Here is a 25,615-nt window from a genome sequence, read left to right as displayed (position 1 = left end):
AGTGCCTAGCATCCACACTCAATACAGCAACAAAATTAGTGGGGACAGGGAGACTTGCTGTGCTTCCTTGCAGAGTTTATTGATGCATTCTGCAGGTATTTACTCAGCACCTTTATCTGCCAGGCACTGTGATAGGTTTTGGGCATGAAGAGGTGAGCAGATAAGCAGTTCCTGCTGGCCTGGTGCAGAACTCAGTCCAGCAGGTTTGGGAGGCTGTTTTCACTGCTGAGATAGAGAGACTCCTTCAGTTTATCCAGAGTAATGGAGACTTTTCTTGTAAGGACACTGAAGGATTAAAGAAGACTTGAATCAGTTACACTTCTGGGTCTCTTGGGAGCGTAGGAACTAAACGAATCTAGTGGAATATAGTTTGGCAACTGAAGAGATCTCTGGTTATACAAGCACAAAGATATTCATAGGAACATAGGACTCAGTGTTCCACTGCAGTAGTGTTGGGGAGAAAGTCAAAACCTTATATAAATATTTTTGTCTTTTTTCCTTGGGGATTCACTAAGATCTTAGGTTATATTCTCTTAGAAATGCTAGGATTTTACTCTGCTCTTAAATCATATTGTTTGTTTCTCCAGGCATGCAATGTATTTCCTATTTTTTTCCTTCTATCCTAGTCTCTAGTTTTCTCTCTCTCTATGTGGGGTGTGTGTGTGTGTGTGTGTGTGTGTGTGTGTGTGTGTATTCACCGAATATCCGCAGAATAAGAAAATCTAAAGGTAAAAACCAGAAATCCGAGAAAATTTAATTTGACTTGTCACATTTTAAAACACCTTCATCTGTTAACATTTTTTGGGAATTTGTGTTGCTGTTTATTTTGTATATTTAAAAAGTGGTTAATATTAGTTTACACTAAATAAGCGTCAGTCTCTTACATTTGAATGGGAATTTATAATTGACAGGTACCTCCAAAGATGTTTATGTTTTTTTGTTTTTGAGACGGAGTCCTGCTCTGTTGCCCAGGCTGGAGTGCAGTGGTGCGATCTCCACTCACTGCAACTTCCGACTCCTGGGTTCAAGCAATTCTTTTGCCTCAGCCTCCTGAGTAGCTGGGATTACAGGTGCCCACCACTTTGCCCGGCTAATTTTTAAAAAAAATTTTTAGGATAGAGATGGAGTTTCTCCATGTTGGCCCGGCTGGTCTTGAACTCCTGACCTCAGGTGATCTGCCCACCTCGGCCTCCCTAAGTGCTAGGATTACAGGTGTGGGCCACCGTGCCTGGCCAGGTTTTTTTCTTCAGAAAAACCCCCTGAAAGAAGGAGGGCAGATCTTGCTCTCCATATATCACAAGTTGAAAATTTAAGTCAAGGTTACATGGTTCATCTATGCCATCAGAAGGCAGTGTGGCCAGCATTAGAGCGCAAGGCTCCTGTCTGCCAGTTGGGTGGTCTGTCCATGCCCCACGCCTCACCCCCTCCCTGCCAGTGATGTGGAAGGTCAGAATGTTGGCGGTGCCCATCCTCACCTTCCTGCTCACCTTCCCTGACTTAGGTTCCTGAGAGAGAAGACCAGGCATAGCTTGGCCGGATGCACATTTCTTTATTTCCAGCAAAGCCTCCACCCTGATTGCCAGCCTTCTCTATTTTGGTAATTAGACTAAAAAATTTGGAAAAATGGTGAAGGCGACCATTAACTTGCTGAAAGTTTGTACAGGAAACATTTGTGTTTCATCCCTGCAAGTGGAAAGGAGGGCTATGGGTATGAGAGATTGGATTTTTGATGATTGTTCTCAAAACCCAGTGTTTACCTTAACTACTACATACCACTTGCTTGGTGCACCCATTTTCTTAACTGTCCAATCCCATGCCCCATTAACTGTCGGGAAATGAAAATCCTAGACCTGTCTACCTGCAATTTAGAAATTGACAGAATGTCTAGCAAAAATATCAAGGAGAAATAAAGTCAGATAATTTATAGCAAGTAAAATGTATTTCAGTAGCTATGTGCTTCAGCATGTACTCAAGAACACAGTGCAGTTAGATTGTCCCACCTAGATGTAGAGGCTCTATAAAAGCTGCAAACGGAGTCTGATGAAAAAGCATTGTACTAGCAATCCAGATACCATAAGGAACACTGTAGTAGTCACATGGTTTTCTGAAATGGTGAACATCTATTAGTAAAATTCCAAACAAAGCAAGAAACAAAACACACAAAAAACCCAAATTTGATTTATGTTGTCATTGTGTTGTAAAATATTTGATGTATATTAAAGCTGCATAAATGAATCATGTGTATATAAAGAGCTGTATTAGGATTTAGGCCCAGATGGTTATAAATGGACTTCTTTTTTTTTTTTTGCCAATGTGAATGCCCAGTGGGATGTTTTAAAAGTCATGCAGGACAAAAGTTGTAGGATGCAGGACAGTTCTTTGCTGTGCAGGATTGTTGTGGAGTTTGCCTGACAAAAGCCAAGGAAGGGTGCCCTCTGAATTACTGTGACAATCAAAATTGCCCCCACAAATTTAGAAAACATCTTCTAGATAGCGATGCCATCTTTGTGGAAAACCTCTGCCTTAAACACTTCAGAAAGATACAGAAACCGAAGGACCCCAGGAAAACAAAGACTTCCCGACCTTTCAAACCAGGAGCCCATAGTCCTGTGGCTTCATCATCTAGAGAGGCTGGAGAGGGCAGGGGGGCAGAGAATGTCTACTGTATTTTTGCCCCAAGGCTGAGAGAAGTTTTTAAACCTTTATCTTGCCTGTATCTGCTTGCACTCTCTGTTCTGCATTCCTGTGGTTGCATTTTTTTGCATTTTGTTTCCATTCACTGTCCTTGTAGCCTGCTGGGGAGGCACTCTTTAACTTTAATCGTTGCAAAAAAGGGGTTTGAAAACTGATGGGCCTTTGTGTGTATGTGTAGTAAAATATACATAACACAATTTACCTGATGCAAGTTTTTAATGTAAGTAATTTGTGACTGCAAATATATGACTAAAGTATTGTGGTATATAAATAGTAAATATTGTATGTCTTTCAGTCACTTTGGAGGATGTAATTTAGTTATAAATGGTAATATCTTGATAATTGGGTTTATGAATTTCACGAAGTTAATCTTTAATCGTAATGAAGATCACAAAGGAAGATAATATTCACCTCTTACCGTATGATTTCAGGAATTTGTATGTTCACTTTCTGTTCTCTCTGAGGCAGCGTTTTGATGCAAGATACTCATAAATTCAGATTCTCCAGCTCTGATGCAGAGTGACTGTGTGATCTAAAACAAGTTAATAAATTTCTCTGAGACTTACTGTAAAATGTAGTCATCAGTTGTATGAAGATGCTGATTTTTTTTTTTTTTTTCTGAGACTGAGTTTCATTGTGTCAGCCAGCCTGGAGTGTAGTGGCGCGATCTCGGCTCACTGCAACCTCTGCCTCCTGGGTTCAAGCGATTCTCCTGCCCCAGCCTCCCAAGTAGCTGGGATTACAGGCACCTGCCACCATGCTGGGCTAATTTTTGTAGTTTTTAGTAGAAAGTGGAGTTTCCCCGTGTTGGCCAGGCTGGTCTCAAACTCCTGACCTCAGGTGATCTGCCCACCTTGGCCTCCCAAAGTATTGGGATTACAGACGTGAGCCACCGCACCTGGCCAAAGATGGTGATATTTGATAGCATGATTGTAAGGATTAATGCACTACACATCTGACATAGTTTTATTATAGTACTTGTTCCTGTGCATACGTATTTTTCATGCAGTGCAATCATACTGCTGATAAAAATTTTGTCTTCTCTTTTTACTTGACCTAGTGTTTCCATAGTGTAAACAAATTTCATAATTACTCTTCTAAAAGTATTGAAGTAGACTTACGACATTCTGTTACCAAAATATACTGCATAGTACATTATGTCCTTCCTTTATATAAGATGAACCAGAAATGTACCTGCTTCTCTTGAGAAAGAAATGTTTTTAAAAACCTCGGTTCTTGAGATAACTATGTCATCAAAACTAAGAAGAAACAGAGCTGAGTTGAGTCGGAGGAGTGGGCAGATGGTAGGCTTGCCAGCTGAGTGGTGCGCACACCAGCCTGAGATTGCAGCCTTCAGTGGACAGATTTGCGTGTTATGGACATTTGGATTGCATAAAAATTGTCAGAACTATAAATCTGAGATTTTCAAGGATATGCTATCCTTCAGCTAAAGATGATTTCAACATGCATGAGCAATTTCAGTTGTGTTTTCTAATTTTATCATTAAAAAATGATGCTGCTGAATAGATTTATTCATACATTGCTCTTTCCTTCACTAGTAGTAGTACTTCAGGTTAAATCTCTAGTAGATTTACCCTATTAAGTGACACAAATCTTTTATAGTACTTGATGTAATTGCCAAATTGTTTTTTAAAGGTATTGTATCTCTTTATATGGTCCCCACTTAAGTAATTTTAGCTGTCTATAACTAGGGATTTTTCTTTTAAAGTGCTAATTTAATAGGTAAAATATTGATTTCAATTTATATTTATTTGATTAATGAATTTCAACATTTTTGTATATTTATGGTGTTTCCTCTTATTTATTCATCTTTTTCTTTAGTTAAATTATAAGATCATTTACCAATTTGAGCCTTTTCAGGGAAAATTAGACTTTTAATCTAATCATATTATTCTGCTTTTTCTTTTAGCTCCAGTAATAAACCGATTCACAAGGCGTGCCTCAGGTAAGTCTGATTATATTATGGATTTTGTTTACTAATGGTGACATTTTAAAAAGATAATATTGGACAAGGAAGTACAAATAATAATTGCTGTATAGTAAACCTTTATTTGTCCGTTATTTTCCCCAGAAAACACAACTATCTGATATAATCACTATCTAGGAAGCAATTGAAAATGCCCTCTGAAAGTCACACTGTGTGCTAAACTGGTGGGCCTTTTTAAATTGAGACTGTCAGCCTAGGGTGTTATTCTTGCTCTTGGTAGAATTACTACCTGCATAATTGTGTGATTTACCAGCCATAATCTAGAAGCAGTGATTTAGCAGATGAGTACAGGACACCTTAGAAACAGTGATGAGTGTTTGTTTTTTTGTTTGTTGGTTTGTTTTTATAAGAGCGTTTTTAATAAGGGACAGGAGAACTCTTAAAATGCAGATATAAGAACTTGTCATTATGGGGCCATTTAGAATAGGAGCAAATTGCTTCATGTTTGTTTGTGCCCCTGAGGCTATTGCTGGTTTAAATATACCACAGTACACTAATGTAGTCAACTTGATAGGCCTTAGCCATTAACAAGGGCTTACATTAGGTTCAGTATACTGTGTACTATTTAAACTGCTGGGGAGGTATGAGACAGAATTAAGACCACTTCTGTCCAAAATGGCTTAAGTAAAATGAGTTTGGGCATTGAGATAAACTGTTATTTAGAAAATTCACCATATGGAGTATCTTCTCTGAATAAGAGGACAGATGAAGTGAGGGTAATATTTGATTTGAAAAAATTACTCTTTAAGTATACCTGGAGATTTTTTGTTAAACCCAAGATAAACATTTCACACAGATCATCTTTGGAGTTTATATAATACAAATGAGTCATTTATTTCACAATATTACCTTATTTATACCTGTGCTATAATATTAAAGACATTTTAATGTTGAATTTTATTTTTGATTTGTCAGCAGGTACTGGTATAATTTACTCTTGTTATATAGTGAACAGGTCTATAAGGATAATGTGCTACATTGGAATAACATCTGCTTTATCGTTCTGAGTTTTTTGTCATCTCAAGGCATATTTATTTTAAATGGTGAAAACAACTGTAGATTGTAATGCCTTTTGTGGAATGAGAGGTTATGTTTATGTCAGAAAGGCATCAAATTTTATCCCAAAGAAGAACTATCAAGTGTGATCATATTCTAGTGTAGTTGTTCTTTATGAGCAGTGGTGGGAACAAGGGAGGAAGAAGAGAGAATCAGTATTCTGATGCCTTGTCTTCTTGAGGTGAAATTCTTTCAATAGAAACACAGCTAAGAATCATAGAATAAATAATCACCCTTTCTACCTCAAACCGTATGACATGTGACATTTATTTCTGGGCACGTTCCATCAGTATTTGTTGTACAATGTACGTATCATTGGCCAGGCGCTGCGGCTCACGCCTGTAATCCCAGCACTTTGGAAGGCCGAGACGGGCGGATCACGAGGTCAGGAGATCGAGACCATCCTGACTAACACGGTGAAACCCTGTCTCTACTAAAATACAAAATTAGCCGGGCGCGGTGGCGGGTGCCTGTAGTCCCAGCTACTCGGGAGGCTGAGGCAGGAGAATGGCGTGAACCCGGGAGGCGGAGCTTGCAGTGAGTGGAGATCGTGCCACCGCACTCCAGCCTGGGTGACAGAGCGAGACTCCGTCTCAAAAAAGAAAAAATACAAAACCAAAATTAGCTGGGCATGGTGGCAGTCTCCTGTAGTCCCAGCTACTCGGGAGGCTGAGGCAGGAGAATGGCGTGAACCTGGGAGGCAGAGCTTGCAGTGAGCCAAGATCGTGCCACTGCACCCCTGCCTGGGCGACAGGGCGAGACTTCGTCTCAAAAAGAAATTAATTGATAGATCAGGGGCTCCAGGGTATAGGTTAGTTTTGACATGCCATTATTTTATACCCCACCCCCATGTGTGTCCGTGTATTTTAGCAAGACTTGGCCAGAAATGTAGAGATGATGTAATGCCACAAACAAATACACATTAAAATCAAATGTTGCATTTATTCCCAGAATGACAGGTAACAAGAAATGTCAGTGAAAACAACAGGAAACAATTTGGTATAAATAAGATGATACCAAGTTCAAGAGTCACACTAATATAGCAGTAAGCCTTAAAAGGAGTAAAATTGTTATCCCAATAATATAATATGCTGGAAACCGTTAGGAGAATGAATCTTGACATTAATTATTAGAAAAGAGAACTAGCTTATGGAGTACCAGTGATGAATCAGGCACTGTACTCAGCATTTTATATACAGTTTTAGTCTTTCAGGCAAGGAAAATAAAATTATTTAATACTTTGGATTAAAAAAGCAATGGTATAAGAAAAAAGGGAAGAGGATTTATTTTATCATCTACTTGTCTGTATTTTATTTGAGACTTTATTTCTTATAAAAGTTTGTCTAAAACTTTTTTGGCAAAGAATATAGAAACAGTCTTAAGACATCCTGAGGAGGAAATGCTACAGTTTTTTTGTTAATTTAATTTAGTGGCTAACATGAGGTTTAGTAGTAGAGATGTACATTAACTTAAAATAAATTTCCTGAAAAGAAAAGAAATAATATCTTCTCAAAATGCAGTCAATAGATTTGATACATTAAAAAGTTTCTTATATACCTTTCGACTGATATTTATTTCAGAGATACTTTCTTCATAACGCATAAACTTAATGTAAGAATGGTAATTTAGGGGAAGAAGTAAGTCAGGAAAATCAACCAAGACGTCCTGTACGGACATAAGAGTTTGTTCTTCTTCTGTTTTTTTTTTGAGAGGAGTCTGGCTCTGTCCCCAGGCTGGAGTGCAGTGCCGGATCTCAGCTCACTGCAACTCCCCTCCCGGGTTTTACGCATCTCCCGCCGTTCAGCCCTCCCGAGTAGGCTGGGACTACAGGCGCCCCCACCTCGCCCGCTAGTTTTTGTATTTTTAGTAAAGACGGGGGTTTCACCATATAGCCAGGAGGTCTCGATCTCCTGACCTCGTGACCCCCTCTCGGCCCCAGAAGTGCGGATTACAGGCTTGAGCCACCGCGCCCCGGCCGAAAGTTTGTTCTATCGTCATTTTTAAATTAAAGTTACAACAGTAAATGCTATATATATAAATATAATATATTAAATATATATAATATATAATACAATCAAAAATACAAATGTTAGTCTAGGTGTTCAGTCATTTATTGATTCAAAAGAAAAAATTACTATGAGTTATAATTAATAACTCATTAACTGACTTTCCTAAATCTTTGAGTTTTTGGCTTTTGATATTCATACTGCATTTATCAAACATAAATATTTCAAACCTGAATGATTTAAACAAAACATTTCCTCTTTGTATACCTTTTTCTTTTGTTATGAAGATGAGAGGAATGTTTATGCTTAACAAATACATTCTTTAGGATTATTGTTACACTTTTAAGAACACTATTTGTGCTATAGTCTCTTGTCTTCTTCATGTGTTCAGTGCTGGCCCACAAACCTGTCAGTTTTTATTATTGTAAGTGAAAGGAATCAGTTTCACTCAGTATTTTCAAACAGAATTCCTAGTATCTTAAGAGTTTGTAGAGGCTTCAGGGTTGTATAAGCCAGCATCCTGCTTGGTACAGGAGTGCAAGGCATGTAAAGAGCATGACTAATGGAGAGAAGCATAGATGGGCACCAGAAGAATAGGACCCAACTTTACTGATTAGATTGGGTAAGTTCCACAAAACATGATGAAAAACTGTCAGATTTCTTCTGAATTCCAGATATATCTCTGATATCATCCTGACAGCACCCCATAACCTTATTTTAAACAGTGCCTCATAGTCCCATTTTAAACAAAAGAAAAGAAATACTGCTTTTGGTCCCTTAAAATGCCCTTCAGCTCTTAATATCCCTTCTTATCAGTACATCCTTAATACAGAGAGGCCTGGTGTGGTGGCTCACACCTATAATCCCAGCACTTTGGGAGGCCATGATGGACGGATCACTAGAGGTCAGGAGTTCGAGACCAGCCTGGCCAACTTGGTGAAACCCCTTCTCTACCAAAAAATAAAAAAATTAGTCGGGCGTGGTGGTGTTTGCCTATAGTCCCAGTTACTTGGGAGGCTGAGGCCGGAGAGTCACTTGAAGCCTGGAGGTGGAGATTACACTGAGCTGAGATTGTGCCGCTCACTCCATCCTGGGTGACAGAGTGAGACCCTGACTCAAAAAATAAAATAAAATAACAGAGAAATCATTATCCGTAATCCATTTTATTTTATTTGTTTTTGAGATGGAGTCTTGCTCTGTTGCCCAGGCTGGAGTGCAGTGGCATGATCTTGGTTCACTGCAACCTCCGCCCTCCCAAGTTCAAGTGATTCTCTCAAGTAACTGGGACTACAGGCATACGCCACCATGCCCGGCTTATATTTTTAATAGGGACGAGGTTTTACCGTGTTGGCCACGCTGGTCTTGAACTCCTGACCTCAGGTGATCCACCTGCCTTGGCCTTCCAAAGTGCTGGGATTGTAGGTGTGAGCCACTGTGCCTGGCCACGTAATCTATTTTACAATATGGGCTTTTTGTTTTTTGGAAGATGATTATTTTTGGTGGAAAATTGAAATAATATATCATTTGTTGTTGTGAGTATTAAAAATTAGTGGCGGTGGCTGGGCACTGTGGTTCACACCTGTAATTTTGCCACTTTGGGAGGCTGAGGCAGGTGGATCACCTGAGATTGGGAGTTCCACACCAGCCTGGCCAACATGGTAAAACCCTGTCTCTACTAAAAATACAAAAATTAGCTGGGCTTGGTGGCGGGCGCGTGTAATCCAGCTACTTGCCAAGCTGAGGCGGGAGAATCACTTGAACCTGGGAGACAGAGGTTGCAGTGAGCTGAGATTGCGCCACTGTACTCCAGCCTGGGTGGCAAAGGGGGAGACTCCGTTTAAAGTAAATAAACAAATAAAAATTTAGTGGTGGTAGTAGAAGTAGTAACTCAGTAAATATTTTAAGAGTAAAGCTTTAATCAAGAAATAATCCTGTTGCTTCACTGATCACCTAATATATGGGAAAGATCCTAGGGTTTGAAGTTGTACTGACTAGAGTTTTCCCATTTTCTCTAAGAATTTGCATGTAAGTTGTTTACTTCTTTGAGTTTAATTTTATTTATTTTTGTTTCTTTCAGCTTGGGGATCTTAACAGCTATATTCAAACATGTGAGGGTTTAATTGGATGATTTTTATTATTTTTTAATTTTAATTTTTTTTTTTTTGAAGTGGAGTCTCGCTGTGTCGCCAGGCTGGAGTGCAATGGCACAATCTTGGCTCACTGTAACCTCTGCCTCCCGGGTTGAAGCGACTCTTCTACCTCAGTCTCCTGAGTAGCTGGGACTACAGGTGAACACCACCACTCCTAGCTAATGTTTTGTATTTTAGTACAGACAGGGTTTCACCACATTGGCCAGAATGATCTCAGTCTCTCGAGCTTGTGAGCCACCCACCTTGGCCTCCCAAAGTGCTGGGATTACAGGCGTGAGCCATCATACCTGGCAATTTTTTTTTTTTTTTTTTTTTTGGAGACAGGATTTCACTCTGTCACCCAGGCTCTAGTGCAGTGGCATGATCTTGGCTCACTGCAGCCTCCACCTCCCAGGCTGAAGTGATCCTCCCACCTCAGCCTCCCTAGTAACTGGGAGAACAGGTGCGTACCACCATGCCTAGCTAATTTTTGTATGTTTTATAGAGACAGGGTTTTGCCATGTTGCCCAGGCTGGTCTTGAACTTTTGAGCTCAAGTGATCCGCCTGCCTCAGCCTCCCAAAGTGCTGTGATTATAGGTGTTGGATGATTTTAATAAAGCCCCCAACAGAGAGTCTAGGCTTTTCAAAACGTTAGCTGTCAACCGTCTTCTTATGAACATGGTTTAAAACAAAGCAATAAACCCCTCAGCTTTTTGCCTTAGCCTGTCAGAATAAAGCCTTAGAGAGTCATAACTGTTTAATAGTAATCCTTTAATATGGGCATCTTTTTTATTGTTTACACATTATAGGTTTTAAAAAAATTGTAATGGTTTTCCTTTGTGGTTTTGTCTCTGAATTGGGGGAGGGGCTAGAAATGTCCAGTTAATCTTGAGACAATGCCTTGCATCATGAGGTTGGAACTCTGAATTTTTTTTTAATCCTAAGATACTGTTTTGAAAAAGTTACCCTTCTAGAACAGTTTAAAGAGTTCAGTGAGCACCTTTATCTAGGCTCTCCAGTTGCTGATATTTTGCCACATTTGCGTGCTCTCTCCCCTCCATCTTTACACAGGCACGCAGTCTTTTATTTTTTATTGAAACTTTTAGGAATCCTAAATACTTCAGCCTGTATCTCCTAAGAAAAAGGACATTCTTCTAGTTAATATAACACTGAAAGACTTTAACCTTGGATACAATACTATTACCTCATACAGAGTTTAGAGTCAGATTATCTCTCTGTTGTCCTATCATGTTTTTTTTTTCTCTCTCTTTTAAATTCTAGCTAATTCAAAGATTTTTTATTGCATTTAATTGTCATGACTCAGTTTTTCTTGCCTTTCATAAATTGACTCCCTGAAGTTTTTGAAATTTGCTTTTTCAGAGTTTTGAAGGTTATTCCTAACCGTAAGACAGTACCCCATACTGCCTGTTATGCATTCATAGATGGCATTAGCACAGCTGTTGTTTGGTCTGTATGCCCCACCGACGTCCATGAAATCTTTGCATTGACATTTACTATGTGCTTTCAGGGACTACTGTTGAGCATTACTTGTTCTAATAAGTAATTATTTCTTATAATAGAAGGATTTTCTTTTCTTATATAATTAACCACTGTTTAATTTTTTGCCATAGTATGAACATTGAATTTTATAGTATATTTTTAACAGAGCTAAAATTTTATAGTTTTTTCTAAACTATGATGTATAATAATTCACAGGTGAAATTAATCTTTAAATTTCAGTCTCACACACCTGCTGTATAAAATGTGATATTACAAATCTCAGTGAAATCACCCTGAACAGAAATGATTAGTTCCCAATAAATTAGTGAAATAGCAGAAGTTCAGATCTTGTCTTGAACCTGATTCAAGGAACATATGCTTCCTTTTGTTTTGTTTGGGAAATATTTTGTAGCCTTGGTGTTCATTGTTTCTATTTTAAGGTTATTTGACGATAACAGCTTTTAACCCCCAAACTATTTTTTTCCAGAGGTTGTTTCTATATTGTCAAACCAGTTTTCTGGTATAATTATAGTTACATTCATATTTTGTTTTTTGAAATTAGCTTCATTTTTAATAAGCCTGGTAATCACCAATACTTGGTAATGCATATTGGGAGAATACTACTTTAATTAATGTACTAGTTTATCCAGCAAACATTTACCGAGTCCCTCTTGTGTGTCAGGGACAGTGCTGGGGATGCCACGAAGAATAAGATACAGTGCACAGTCTAGCGGGGAAGCTGATGATGATTCATAGTGTAGTAAATGCCATAATATCCTCAAAGTGAAAAGGAGAAAACATACAGTTCTTCCAGGTCCTGCCTCACAGAAAGGGTATTGTTTGTGCTGTCTTTAAGATTTATAATGTTTTACCAGGACTATAAGGAGAGAGAATATTCTCGGTATTTCTATTCAGTATTACTGTAAAAAGTCCATTTTCACTGTGTGTTGCTATGCAGTTTGCTCTGCCATCAAGCACCTGTGGTATGGAGTGAGCGTACCGTATGTGCATGCCCATTGGCTATGGACAGCAGGGACTTAAGGCCTTTCATCCTTTAATTTACCATTGCTTCAAATTGTTAATGTCTGCCTTGCCAGGAGAGGCTGTACAGGCTCTGGAATCAGACCAGGGTTAGAATACTAGCTGTGCTACTCACCTGTCTATGTATTAAAAGTGTGTGTGTGTGTGTGTGTGTGTGTATCCTTAGTAACCTTTCTAAGGCTTAGTTTCTCTGGGTAAGAAATGGGGATAATACCTCACTCACAAGATGATTGTTGTAATGAAATAGTAGATAACCCATGAAAAACAGATACTTGAGGCCAGGCTCAGGGGCTCACGCCTGTAATCCCAGCACTTTGGGAGGCCGAGGTGGGTGGATCACCTGAGGTTAGGAGTTCAAGACCAGCCTGGCCAACATGACAAAACCCTGTCTCTGTTAAAAATATAAAAATTAGCTGGGCATGGTGGCACTTGCCTGTAGTCTGAGCTACTTGAAAGGCCGAGGTGGAGGAGTCGCTTGAACCAGGGAGGCAAAGGTTGCCGTGAGCCTAGATTGTACCACTGTACACTCCAAGCCTGAGTGACACAGTGATACTCCATGTTAAAAAAAAAAAAAAAAAAAGAAATGGCTTTAGGACTGCAGAGTTTGACATGAAGAGTTAGTCAGAAGGATGATATCCAGGGTGAGGCTGAAATCAAGGGTCAGAAAGACAATTTGACTGAGGCAACAGGATGAAATGAGAGGTGTCAGCCCTGGGCAAGGGAGGTGGGAAGACAGGGTGGAGGGTGGGACTGGGACCTAAAGAGGTTCTCCGAGATGCCAGGGCACAGGCCTGGGGGCTTTTGTCCAGGCTTGTTCCTTGGGTGGGATGGAAGCCATCTAGGGAGCCTCCAAGTCACTTCTTGCATCTGTTATCTCTCAGTGCCCACACTAGTATTATAATAAAATGGGTTCTCCCCTGTGATTCATTATGAATAATCCAAGTGAACAGTGCAAGTGCTGTTCCTGGCTCATCTCCAGCCTCTTGCCCCTCCTGCTCCACACTCTAGCAGTGCTTGTTTGCTGATACTTGTTAAGCAATCTTGGAAATTGGAGCCCAGTGGAATCTGTGGCAGTGTTGAGTCTCGGGTTCTTTTTTGTTAGGCCCTGGAATGCTGATAAGCTACCTCAAGGCTAATGAGAAATTAGATTATCTCTTGAATTTAATTGCATTTTCCCAGAGTTCTCTTAGAGCCCATCAATGAAAGGAGAAAGGAAGATAGTGAAAGCAGCCGTTCATGTGGGGGCATGGTGGGAAGGGAGGATCCTTCTGCACCTGTAGTGTCCTCAGACTCTTCACACTGGTGGTTTTGCCAGTAGATGTGGAAGGGCTTGGAAGATAACGTGGGAATTGTGTAACCCACCAAACCCTTTGTGCCTTAATTACAGGAACACTGCCACTGCTGGGGAAAGGGGGTCAGGGAGTTAGATCTATAAAATAGGTATGAGTAGCTAGAATAGACATTTAGACATAATGCAACCATTCTTTAATTACAAGCAGAGTTTAGGTCACTACTGCACCAACTCTGTGTGAAGGACCAGTTTTTCATTTTTGTTTTCCCGATGCACCGCAGACCAGCACTTTTGAGAAATATAAAACTGCCACAGCAATATCAAATTGCTATAATTGTATCTAAACACTCTTTTACTTTCTGTACTTACCTTGTTGCAGATTGCCATGGCTTAGGTGATACAACCATGGTGTGGGCTATGTGAGATATGAAAGTTCTTACAAAAAGCTTTTATAAAGGAAGATTGCACATTTATCTAAAAGAAGTGGTTATTAAAAAAAAAAACTAACACACTTACCTTATTTTGCTAACTTGGCATCTTGTCAGGACAGCCTGCATGAATGAATGGTGCCCTTGGAGTTGTCGAATGGTGGTGTGTGGCAGCCCTGCTCCAGGCCCATGGCGTGCCTACGTTCTCCCCCAATGTATGCCTGCTCATGTTTGGAGCATGCCATGGGCTCTCTTGTCTAGCCTTGCTGTAGCTCACCACATTCCCTGCCATCCCCTCCCTCCCTGCCTCCCTCCCTCCCTTCTTCCCTTCCTTCCTTCCATCCTTCCTATACTGTTGCTATTACACATCGTTTGATGTTGTAGTTGCTTGTTCACATGTCTTTTTCCCTATGCTAAACAGTGAGGTTCATAATTAATGGACTGAGAAACAAGGGCACTCTGGATGAGGTCACAGAAAAAATAGAATGCGAAGTAAGGAATTGAGAATGCAAGGAGAATGGGAAGATTTCGCCAGGCATGTGTGTAGAGCGGTGTGAGATTCCTGAGGTAGCGTGTGCTGGGGTAAGGACCAGTGTGAATATAGTTACAGGGTGAGGCTGCTAAACGGCAGGTTGAATGACATTTTATTTGATTTAAGGAAGCCAAGGTAAGTTGAGGATGGGCTCTCAAATGGGTTGTCAACTTGGACATTGACTGTCTGTGATGATGGTGGCACGTTAGAATGAAATGAAAACTGTGAGCCAGGTACCAGGCAGGAAGGGGCATCTGTTTGCCGTGGCTCTCCGAGGAGCACAGAGGTTTCAGTGGGAGCACTATGGAGTGGTCCAGATGTCAGTGTGGGGAGCCACAGTGTGTCCTCACTATCTTTCAGATCCCACTGTGTGGGAGGAGTGGTGCCCTCTAAGAGAAGGAGTGTTCTTGGAGAAGAACCAAGTTTCAACCAAGGCATAGAAAAGTCAGTAATGTTTTATAAAAGAATGTGAGGGCGTGGGGAATGTGTTGGGAAGGAGGGTAGTAATGGACAGAAGGAAGCCACAGGGCAGCAGTTCATTTGAGGAAATATTTACAGGCAATTACCATTGCCAGGGACTACACCAGGCACAGCAATATACACGCTGTGCCCTTGAAGTACTTGCAGTCTAGGGAAGCTTAAGACGTGGGGAGATGAAATTGGGGAAAAGATGGTGGTCTGGAGGGTCTTAACTTCTTGTGGATGACCAAGGGTGACAGAGAAAAGAAGACATAGTTGGATTGATAGTTTTTAGGTTATAATTTATTCACTGTAAATATTTGTTTAACTAAACTTTCCTTAAGGCTAACTCTGATAGCTTCCCAATGAGAGCACTGTAACCTTCTGATATTTACCTTAGGTACAGAAGGCAATATGATGTAGAAGTAAAGAGGCTGGATTTGGAGCTGTTTTTAAATTTAACAGTCAAATATTCAATGAGGGCCTACAGTGTGTTGGGCATTGGGCTGGGCCCAGGGCAGGCAGATATAGTTTAGGATCTTAGGGCCATCATTTATTAGTTATGTGACCTTGGGCAACTTACCTAAATGACCTTCTGTAAAACCGGGTTGCGATTATTCTGGAAGAGAATACACGCAAAGCTTTTAGCATGGTGTCTGACACATTTGAGTGTTAAATAAACTTTTATATATTAGACTGGATTTTTCAAATTTTAACTTGGTAAAAACACCAAAATTTTAGTGTGTCTTCTTTCCTCCTGTAACTTATCACACCTAATGTTAATTGGCCAAAGTGCATAATTTTGCGTATGTCTTACAACTAACTCCCCTACCCCAAATTTGGATTAACTTAACATTGTATTGTTATTTGTGGGGGAGAACAAAGATTTCTCTGAAATGTAGCATCCTTTAGCTTTTTAGATGAAAACAGAAAAGCAACTTCAGTCTCTCATCATAAACTGTATTTGTAGACTGTAGTTTTGAAAACAAATTCATCCACCTTTAAAAAAATCTAAACTGGTATTTTAAACAGGTGTGTGCAAATGCAGTCCCCCCACCCCCACCTCATCAGCATCTTGAACCAGCTACTTCTTTGTAGCTGACTACTAGAGAGTGTTACGATCATTGGGTTGTAAGTCTCATCTCTGAGAGCCCAGCAATATGTTTTATACTAACTAATCATTTGATAATGTTTTATAATATTTTAAAATTAATACTGTAACTAAAACCAAAATATATATTCAGGTCTTGTCTTCCCTTTACTGGTAAGAATCAGGGTGTTCCCCTTCCCTGCCCCTCACTGAATTAGTTTTTCTATTTTATCATGAGTTTAAAATCAGAGAACACTGATTTTAAGGTTTTTTACAGAGACAGAACCATAAAATTGACAAAATAAAATATACATTAATGGTACAGTATATTGTTTTCAGAATAGTGGAAAGAAAGGGACTTTCATTTGAAAGACTGAACAGCTTAAATGATAGTGTTGTTAGACATGTTTCAAGGAATTACAAAATGTTGTCTTTATTGACCATCAAAAAAGGTAGAGCTGACCTTCTCCTTAGATATTTTAAAACAGAATTCCAAGTTATAGCTCCCCTTTAAAAACAGGTATAGATACTTTAATATGTGCATTGCCTAACAGAGTACGTAGGCTACAAACACAGCAAATATACATGGCTTTTATGTTGTGAGGGCAATTTTTGAACAGCAGCTTACCAGATGGGCTGAGTTTTAGCAGGTTGCTGAGTGATAATCTGCAGTAGAAATGGAAAACTTAGGTTTGCCGTAACTCCTCTTGTGGCTTTCTAAAAATAAACTGCTACTTTCAAGTTACCTATTTGGTATTTTCACTTTATTTAGATTTTATGGATCTGACAATTTTCTTTTTATAAAGTTGATACATTACTGCCTACAATTTACCTCTGAATTCTGTACCATAAAAATAATGTACTTTATTTTCATGTTACTTTAAAAATGATATTACTTCTTGCTTATATTTATCATTCTCCCCATTTGTGTCCTTAGAAACATTTGTTTCAATTGCTTTGCTTTTCTTAAGTACATTTATGTGAAGAGAGCTATTTAATGTATTTTAAATATGCTTCTTAGAATTGAAAGCTCTTCTTAGAATAATGAAGACATTTGTAATTCAGAATTATATTTTATTGACTAAAAAAGCATTCATGTTATATTACATAGACGATTAATTAGAAGTTAAATGATATTAAAATTTTCCCTTAGTTAAATTATTTTTATTTTTATTTTTTAGATGGAGTCTTGCTCTGTTGCCCAGGCTGGAGTGCAGTGGTGCCGTTGGCTCACTGCACCCTCCGGCTCCCAGGCTCGAGTGATCCTCCCTCCGCAGCCTCTTGAGTAGTTGGGACCACAGATGCATGCCACCAAGCTCAGCTAGTATTTTTTTGTATTTTTGGTAGAGACAGAGTTTGACCATGTTGTGGAGGTTGGTCTTGAACTCCTGAGCTCAAAGAATCCACCCGCCTTGGTCTCCCAAAGTGTTGGGATTACAGCTGTGAGCCACCGTGCCTGGCCTAATGATTCTTTTGGAAGGGATCTTGGTGTTAGACTTTATAGTTGGTGAGACTGAAGTGTCTTAGATGGAGGTTGTACCTGCAGGAGAGTCTCAATGTGTGTCTCATCTATGACAGTGATTCTGAGGCAGAGGTCATTATAAGTTTTGAAGGTAACCTGCATGATTGACTGTGTGCCAAGTGCTGTTTCTCAACTTTGCTTTCCCCGAGATGACCTATGAGAATCACTAGTGCAATATTTGAAGGGAGTTTTATTATTATCTCCATTTTACAGGTGTGGAAACTGAGGCCCAAATAGTTTACTTTTTATTTTTATTATTATTATTTTATTCCTTAATACTGAGTCAAACCTATTTTTTGTTGTTATTGTTGTTGTTGTTGTTGTTTTGAGATGGAGTCTCACTCTGTCACCCAGGCTGGAGTGCAGTGGCACGATCTTGGCTCACTGCAACCTCTGCCTCCTGGGTTCAAGCAACTGTCCTGCCTCAGCGTCCCAAGTAGCTGGGATTACAGGTACCTGCAGCCATGCCTGGCTAATTTTTATATTTTCAGTAGAGATGAAGTTTCACCATATTGGCCAGGCTGGTCTCGAACTCTTGACCTTGTGATCCACTCGTCTCGGCCTCCCAAAGTGCTGGGATTACAGGCATGAGGCACCGTGCCTGGCCAAACCTAGTTTTTAACTATTTTATTAAATGAGATTATAGACTAATAGGACTGTCACAGTTTTGATTACTGAGACCAAATCATACAGGTGTTTTTGGCTGTTCTGCAGGAAATGAAATCAAACCACTTCTACCTATTTTCTCCTGTTACTCTTTTTATCCTGAGTCTTGAAATTATGTTAAATATTTTTTTTCGCTAAATTCCAATAAAGCAGACAAAAGGCAATTGTTAGGTAATTTGTAGTACCAGCATTGTTTTTCTATACATACTGTTATAGGTGAAGCATTTAAATTATTGTTTTTTTGGTAACAAGTTTTTTACATTTTAAAGTTGTTCTTTATGTTTTAATCAGTTCATCATTCAAAGTTCTATGCTCCAAATTACAAAATAGTTCACATTTTAATGCTTTTAGCAGTCAATTTGAGTGATTCAGATTAGTTTCTATCTAAATTTAAATGTTATCATATTATCTTTTCAGCTAGAAATCTGAAAATATCTTGTCGCCAACCAAATTAGTGGATATGTATCTAGAAATATGTAAAGCATAGTATTTATTTATACAAATAGGAAACTAGTACATTTTTAGGAGTGATTTGCTTACAGTTTAGTCCAGTTTATTATTGCTCTTTGTTTCTCCCTGGATCGGGGAGAAAACACTTAATAAAGGGGAAATCGATTTAACTCCTATTACAATGACTACTGTCTATGTACTTTTCAAATATCTGCCAATCAAACAGAAGATTAATAGTATAGTAAGGGAGATGCTAAGAACTGAGGAAGTCATGTTTGCTTGGTTTGCAGAATTGTGATTATTAAATACCATTCTCCTTTGTAATTATGGATCCTATGAAAAATAAAAGATCTATTTGTCTCTGTGTAACTCGGAATGGATGAGACCTGCCCTCTCAGCCATCTAAAAGCAGTAACGTTAGATACTCTATGATGATTTGGAAGAAGGTGAGGAGAGGGAGGAATGTACAAGGGAGGTGGGCATGGATGGAGCAGTGGGTGGGAGGTGATGATTGTACTAATTTTCTGTGTTTTAATTTGAAATCATCTCCAACTTCCATATATTCAGCAGGAGTAAGTCAAAATACTTTTTTGGCCTTTTTAATGATGAGGTCATGTTTCTCACTGTAAGATTCAATTATCAGAAATTTTCCAAAATGTAATATTTATGAATCAATCTTTTTTTATAGTTGTGATTAGTATATACATATATGTTACATCGGTAAACACTTTTATTGTAAAATTGATAAATGCTTATGGTAAAAAAGTCAAGTAGTACAGAAGAGTATAAAACGAAAACAAAGGGTTCTGTCTCTGCAATGTTCCCAGTCCCAGTCCTAAAAAATAGCCATATCTGTTAGTTTGTTGTGTATTTTCTTGGGTGTTTTTATGCACATACATAGATTTAGTTGAAATTAAACTTATATCCAATGTTTTGAACATTGTCTTTTTCACTTAACAGTGTATTGTGTTCCATTTTCCATGACCTTACCTCTAAAGGTACCTCTTGCTTTTTAATGACTTACAGCCACCTCTTGCTTCTTAATACTTCTTAATGGTGTCCCATTATATGTATGTATTGAAATGTATATAACAAGGGTATTTAGGTTTTAGGTACAAATACCCACATAATTTTGCAAGTACATCTACAGGATATATTTTTTAGAAGTGGAATTGCTTAATCAAAGCAGCATGAAATTTGAGCATGTGGGCCGGACACGGTGGCTCACACCTGTAATCCCAGCACTTTGGGAGGCTGAGGTGGGCGGGATCACGAGGTCAGGAGATTGAGACCATCCTGGCTAACACAGTGAAACCCCATCTCTACTAAAAATACAAAAAATTAGCCGGATGTGGTGGCGGTTGCCTGTAGTCCCAGCTATTTGGGAGGCTGAGGCAGGAGAATGGCGTGAACCCAGGAGGTGGAGCTTCCAGTGAGTCGAGATTGCACCACTGCACTCCAGCCTGGGCAACAGAGCAAGACTGTCTCAAAAAAAAAAAAAAAAAAAAAAATTGGAGCATGTGAAATTTGTATAGGCATTGTCAAATTGCCCTCTAAAACAGTATACTGATTCATATTCCCATCTTAGGTTTAACGGTGTGAAATCCTTGATATTACAGAATTTTGAAATGTCTGTTAATTTGCTAGGTCAGTTATATTTCAGTTGGCATTTCCTTATTTATGAGTGAAGCATAGCTCCTTTTAATTATTGTTGACCATTTATATTTTCTTGTGTGAATTTCCTGTTAATTTTTTTTTTCTCTGATTTGTAAGTGTACAGATCTGAGGTTCAATGGCTTTGAGTTCAGATTTGGGCTTTACTACTAACTAGTTGTTTGACCTTGAAAGGGTTATTTAGTCTGAACTTCAGTTCATTATCCATAAAATGTGGTAGTAAGAGTGCCTAGCTCATAAGGTATTGTTAATTAACAAGATAATGAATATAAAATACTTAACCCATTTCCTAAAGTATAGTGAGAATATATGTTTGCTAGTAGCATGACTAACACTTGTAGAGTTTTTTTTTAAAAGAAAAGTAGAATTTTCAGAAATGTCTTTTTTTTTTTGAGGGAAACTCTCATTCTGTTGCTGAGGCTGGAGTAAGTATAGTGGTGTGATCTTAGCTCACCCCTAAGCTCAAGTGATGCTCCCACCTCAGCCTCCCACAAGCTGGGACTACAGGTGTGCGCCACCACACCTGGGTCATTTTTGCATTTTTTTGTAGATATAGGGCTTTGCCACATTACCCAGACTGGTCTTGAACTCCTGGGGCTTAAGTGATCTGCCAAGCTGGGCCTCCCAGAGTGCTGGGATTATAGGCATGCGCCACCTCACCTGGCCCGAAAATGTCTTTATAGCATCTATATGATCATTTGGTTTACTTTTTAAACATACTGGTAAGTTATATTAATAGATTTTCTAATATCAGACTATCCTTATATTCCTGGAATGAACTCTGCTTGGTCATGGCATATTGATTATTAATTCTGTTCTTAAAATATAACTAACATATAACAACTATTGTTTAGCACAAATTAAAACATGTTTTTAAGATTATATGTACTTCGGCCGGGCGTGGTGGCTCAAGCCTGTAATCCCAGCACTTTGGGAGGCCGAGACAGGCGGTATCCACGAGGTCAGGAGATGAGACCACCCAGGGGGGGGGGGGGGGGGGGGGGGCAACATGGTGAAACCCCGTCCTCTACTAAAAATACAAAAAACTAAGCCCCCCGGGCGACCTGGCGGGCGCCTGTAGTCCAGCTACTCGGGGGCCTGAGCAGGAGAATGGCGATGAAACCTGGGAGGGCGAGCTTGCAGTGAGCTGAGATTCTGGCACGCACTCCAGCCTGGGCGCAGAGCGAGACTCCGTCTCAAAAAAAAAAAAAAAAAAAAAAAAGATTATATGTACTTCATGCTTATGTAATTACAGAATATTTATAAATTTCATTGAAACTTTTTCACACATAGAAAAGTGGTTATATGTTCTGTTATGTGCCTTTTAAGAACATATGACCCTCCAAAATAGTGTATTATTTTGACAATGTAAATCCTGTTACTTAACATTGATTGTAGATTGAGAATCTAGCAGAAAGTGAAATAAATACATAGAGAACATTTATGTAATTCACATTTAATGTTTTTTTCCCTAAAAGCATTTTCATCCCACAAATATGGACTTTTTTCTTATTTCCTCCTTTTAAACTTGAAAAGTACTATATTAAGGGCATTAGAAACATGGTTCTGCATAGGATAAAGACATTTCATTTTGAAAAAGAACTTGGGTTCCATTTTGCATACAAACTTTAATATAATTAGAACCTGGAATTCCAGTAAGAACCACTTTACATAATCATAATAGTTATCATTTATTTAGAGCTTACCATGAGCCAGGAGCTTTTCTAAGTGCTTTACGTGTGCTAAATCGTTTTATTATTTAAGTGCAGCTCTATATGACAGGCATCATTATTGTTCTAATGTTACCGGTAAGGAAACTGATCCAGGGAGGTTAAGTCCTTGCCCAAGCTTACACAGTGACTGATGGGCAGAGACAGGATTCAAATTCAGGCATTCTGCCTGTAATCCCAGTACTTTGGGAGGCTGAGGCAGACAGATCGCATGAGCCCAGGAGTTTGAGAGCAGCCTGAGCAACCTGGTGAAACCTTGTCTCTTTTCCTTACTTTCTATTTATATTGCCACCACTCCGGTTATCACACACTTAGATTACTTATAGTGCTGCTAGGTGATCTCTCTTGGATTAGTCTTCCTCTTCTTTTCTCACTCACCTGGTACATCTCTGCCCTAACATCCCACATATGATAAAGTTAATACATTTTAATTTGATACTCAGAGGCCTCAGGAACCTACAGTCTCAGTCACTCTGTTAACCCCATTTTCTACTACACCTGCCACAAACCCTCTCATATAACCAAGCTGTGGCTGCCTACTGTATACCAAACATTCACTGATTTACAGTATGTCATGTAATTCTCTCATCAGCTTTTAGATACTATTATTATTCCCATTTTAAAGAAATGGAAACTGAGGCACAGAGAAATTAAGTTACTGGTTGAAGGGACTCACAGTTCATCAGGAGAGCAGTCAGAGTTTGATTCCAGTGAGTCACTCATTGGACGTGGGTTCTTCAGCATGGTCTTTCATAGGGGCAGAAACCTCGTTCAGGTATCCTATACAGTTATTTTGAATCAGAATCTGTGGGGTGATTTATTTCTCTAGTGAGTGACGCCTAGCACCTATTTACATGGTCAGTCAGAGAATGCCTCTCTCAGGAGCTGACATTTCAGCCAAAGCCTGGGAAGCACAGAGTGGAGGGTGAGGGGAGAGGAGAGCATTCCAGGGAAAGGAGACGGTGTGTGCAAAAGTCTGGAGCTTATTCTAACCTCATTCGTCAGCAGTGTGAATGTTTATCTTTTTGACATCATTCTTACGTCTTTTGGCAGCTTAAGCCAATTATATCAATCTACTTTTTGAGGTTTACTCTTCATGTGATTCTCATACAGTTGGCATCTATTTATTTATTTGTGTTATGTTATGTTATGTTATGTTATGTTATGTTATGTTATGTTATGTTATGTTAGTTCAAGACAGTCTTGCTCTGTTGCCCAGACTGGAGTGCAGTGGTGCGATCTTGGCTCACTGCAGTCTCCTCTTCTCGGGTTCAGATGATCCTCCTGCCTCAGCCTCATGAGAAGCTGGGACTACAGACGTGTGTTACCATGCCCAGCTTATTTTTGTAATTTTAGTAGACATGGGGTTTTGTCATGTTGGTCAGGTTGGTCTCGAACTCCTGGCCTCAAGTGATCTGCCTGCCTTCGCCTCCCAAAGTGCTGGCATTACAGGCATGAGCCATGGCACCCAGCCAGAGATAGGTTTTAATAATCATATTTTGGGAGGCTGAGGTGGATGGATGCGCCTAAGGTCAGGAGTGTGAGACTAGCCTGACCAACATGATGAAACCCCATGTCTACTAAAATTTAGTCTCTACTAAAAATAGAAAAATTTCCTGAGCATGGTGGCCTGTGCTTGTAATCCCAGCTACTCGGGAGGCTGAGGCAGGAGAACTGGTTGAACTTGGGAGGTGGAGGTTTCAGTGAGCCGAGACTGTGCCACCACACTCCAGCCTGGGTGATAGAACAAGACTCCATTTCAAAAAAAACAAACAAAAAAATAGTCACATTTTTACACATGAGAAAAATTGAGATGCATAATATTTAGCAGTGTATAGAGGTCATATAATAAGTGGCAGGAAAAAAATGGCAGAGATGGGATTATGCTTCAGTCTCTCTGAATTCTGTGCTCTTTCCTCATACTGTTGATCAATCGTTCTAGGTATAACCACGGATAATAATTTATACTCCTCCCGTAACAGATGGATTTATCTCCCTAACAAGGTTCTACATTAGTAGAGTTTAGGGACCCTGTTTAGTACTTGCCTCCCTCATAAACACCGACTGCTGCCTTATATATAAATGGTCAGTAATTAAAAGTTGTTTCCATGTATCAGTTTTGCTAAAGCCAGAGGCATTTCAGCATTTCAGACCGTTTTTCATATGGTAAAATAAAATTTTGATAGTTAAAAAGTTATTTTCAGGGTACATGCATCATTTTCTAAAAATGGTAAAGCTATTTATAAAGAAATACCAGTCAGTGGTTCTGAAACTCATGGAACATAAAAACTAAATTAAAGATCTAAGGCCAACTTTACTTGTTTTGCAGATTTATTCATTTGCTCAGCAAAATATGTTGAAAGAGAGTAATTTCAGTTTTGCAGACTATCATTTACATTCTCTAGTAGCACAGATAAGCAGATAAAACAGTCATGGACGCTCCTTTCAGAACCACACATGATTCCCGAGTTATGTATCACCCATTCTGTGGTTATAGTTCTGTTGACTAGTCACTAGCATTTGAATCTGTCATCTTGCAAATACTACTTTCTAATCAATGACTGAGCTATGGTTTTATTCTCAGTTACTTTTGGTAACTGGTTTGTCTTGTTTTCTTGTCATGATCTTTTTGAACATGTATTCTTCTTAACATCTGAATTCTCTTTGGTTGCAAGTGACTGCGGTGTGCAAACACCTGGAATTCGATCAAGTGAAAAGGGGGTTTATTGAGATGGCAGAGGTGTGGTTCACAGAATCACCAGGTCACAGCAACGGTAGGAGTGCAGTTGGACTTCAGAAGCAACTGGAGCCTGGTTTTGAACCCTGTTAAGGATCTCTCCATCTCTTGACTCTGATTCTGTCTTGCCATCAGCTGCTTTCCCCATATGGTGAGGAGCATTGCCACTGCAGTTCCACATTTTACAGCTGCAGCAAGAAAGAGATGGACCTGACATCCCCTCTCATTCAAGGCTTCCCCAGAATCCCAGGAAAGCATTCTAATTAGCCCAGCCATCCTGGATTGACCTGGAAGTTGTCTCATTTGCCCATATGGGGTCTGCTATGGCACAGGGCTCAGAAACCCTGACCTCACCTGGAGCTAATTTTGACTGACCCATGTCGGCTTATGAGAACCATATCTGCCAGCGGATTTTTAGTTTAGACTGGCTGCCCTGAAGAAGCCCTCTGTCTTTCTTTGCCGAAGGCAGTATCTCTGTTGGCTCACTGAGCTTCCTTTTCAGCCTAAGGGGACATCTGCAGTTTACTCAGCACGTTTGCAAATCTGAGAAAACTGACAATCCCTGAGCTTCTTGTGTGAGGGAAGCTCAAGTCACCTGTTT

At 39.5% G+C, this 25,615-nt stretch overlaps 1 protein-coding gene and 1 long non-coding RNA gene across 3 annotated transcripts in view; one reads left to right on the top strand and one right to left on the bottom strand.

Moving 5' to 3' along the window:
• Positions 1-25,615, top strand: part of PRKAR2B (protein kinase cAMP-dependent type II regulatory subunit beta) — a 114,399-nt gene that overhangs the window by 19,390 nt on the left and 69,394 nt on the right. The window contains 1 exon segment of the mRNA XM_017889585.1: positions 4,625-4,660. Coding sequence (XP_017745074.1) covers positions 4,625-4,660 — 36 coding nt within the window.
• On the bottom strand, positions 71-14,536 carry LOC108540486 (uncharacterized). 2 transcript variants are annotated; one of them, XR_001888686.1, is made up of 4 exons: positions 14,243-14,536; positions 3,106-3,226; positions 2,001-2,104; positions 71-285 (listed from the first exon to the last, which is right to left on the bottom strand). It is a non-coding gene; the product is annotated as an uncharacterized LOC108540486 (long non-coding RNA). The 2 variants fall into 2 exon arrangements; XR_001888685.1 differs by having other exon boundaries at positions 3,113-3,226; positions 14,243-14,531.

Source organism: Rhinopithecus bieti, unplaced genomic scaffold, assembly GCF_001698545.2.
Source record: "Rhinopithecus bieti isolate Rb0 unplaced genomic scaffold, ASM169854v2 scaffold_18688, whole genome shotgun sequence".
NCBI lineage: Eukaryota > Metazoa > Chordata > Mammalia > Primates > Cercopithecidae > Rhinopithecus > Rhinopithecus bieti.
This window is presented reverse-complemented; position numbering and strand designations above follow the sequence as displayed.